The sequence below is a fragment of the Microtus oregoni genome, unplaced genomic scaffold (assembly GCF_018167655.1).
Source record: "Microtus oregoni isolate MIOR12 unplaced genomic scaffold, Mior012 000001F_ref0000356, whole genome shotgun sequence".
Classification (NCBI taxonomy): Eukaryota; Metazoa; Chordata; class Mammalia; order Rodentia; family Cricetidae; genus Microtus; species Microtus oregoni.
Window position 1 is genome coordinate 81,917,406 of NW_024543060.1, and position 1,201 is coordinate 81,918,606.

Here is a 1,201-nt window from a genome sequence, read left to right on the forward strand (position 1 = left end):
ACTAAATGCTTTGGAATAGATATATAGGCTTCTGGCTTATGCAAAACCCTGAGATAAGAATAGTGTCACCTATCACATGACCTGGGGTTTCCACCAATGTATTCTAAAACTGTTCTGTTTCGTAACTTTTTAATTATGTTTTCTTTAAACTTCTGCCATGTGGGAACATGGAATTTGAAGTTACCTAATCTGAATTCTGTAAGTTTGGCTTCAGGATAAAATCCCTTATGCCATTCAAGAAGAAAGTTATGTTTCTTTTTTTTTTTGATTTAATAAAGCTTTATTTTTCCAAAAGTACAGCTGATTGAACCTGTTCATGCATCTTCACCAGCAGCTGGGGCATCTCCACCCTTTGTGTTTCTGGTGTAAATTACTTGGGCTCTGTGCTTTGAAACCAGCTTGATAAGCCCTTTACTAAGGAGCTCCTGAAGAGCTGCCCTGGCCAAGGAACCACGAATCTTCAGTCTCTCAGAGACCACGGCCGGAGTAATAAGTTTATAGTTGGGCACTTCCTTACAGAGTTTGTCGTATGTAGCCTTGTCAAACAGGACTAGATTGTTGAGCTTGTCCCGAACTTTGCCTTTGGACCACTTCTTCTTTTTGGCCTTGCCACCGGACTTATTTACTGGGTCTTTGTCTTTTTTGGCCGACTTTCCGGCATCTTTCTTCTTCTTGTCATCCTTGGGCGGCATGATGAAGTTCGGAGAGTGGCGACGACCACTGCAGCCTCCCTAAGATGTCGGGAAAAAAGCGAAAGTTATGTTTCTTAAGTCAACACAGCAGTAGTGTTCCTGGTCACCTCATTTTGTAGTACATCATATTTGTATAACTAACTCCTTACCTAAGTTCTGGAAGATGACATGTGTCACATGGTTGAACTGTGGGGGAAGTACATGTTGGCCCATTATTGGTACCCTATCAGGGATGAACAGACATTTCTTCATGCTTCCCATGAAAACTTAACACAAATATTTTCTTTACTAATACTACAAAGAGAGTTATGTCCTGAAATGAATCATTTTATCTCTCAGCTTTATGACTTTGATATAAAAATGAATCCTTAGTTACCATTTGATTCTTTTTCAGTAATATTAAGTTCAAAATGAAGGCTGAAAGAGAACGTACAAATTATAATTACACGAAGTTCAAAATGAAAAAGAGTGAACAGATTATAATAAAACTAAGTTCAAATTTAAGGTTG

The 1,201-nt window shown here is 38.5% G+C and overlaps 1 protein-coding gene across 1 annotated transcript; it reads right to left on the reverse strand.

Moving 5' to 3' along the window:
- Nucleotides 1–255: 255 nt before the first annotated feature.
- On the reverse strand, nt 256–751 carry LOC121457071 (40S ribosomal protein S25). Its single transcript, XM_041665716.1, has one exon. The coding sequence runs from the start codon at nt 690–692 to the stop codon at nt 315–317; it is 378 nt and encodes a 125-aa protein (XP_041521650.1). The 5' UTR covers nt 693–751; the 3' UTR covers nt 256–314.
- Nucleotides 752–1,201: the final 450 nt, after the last annotated feature.

What these genes read in the sequence shown, in the direction of transcription:
- LOC121457071 (XM_041665716.1), bottom strand. Translation starts at nt 692, where the DNA reads ATGCCGCCCAAGGATGACAAGAAGAAGAAAGATGCCGGAAAGTCGGCC.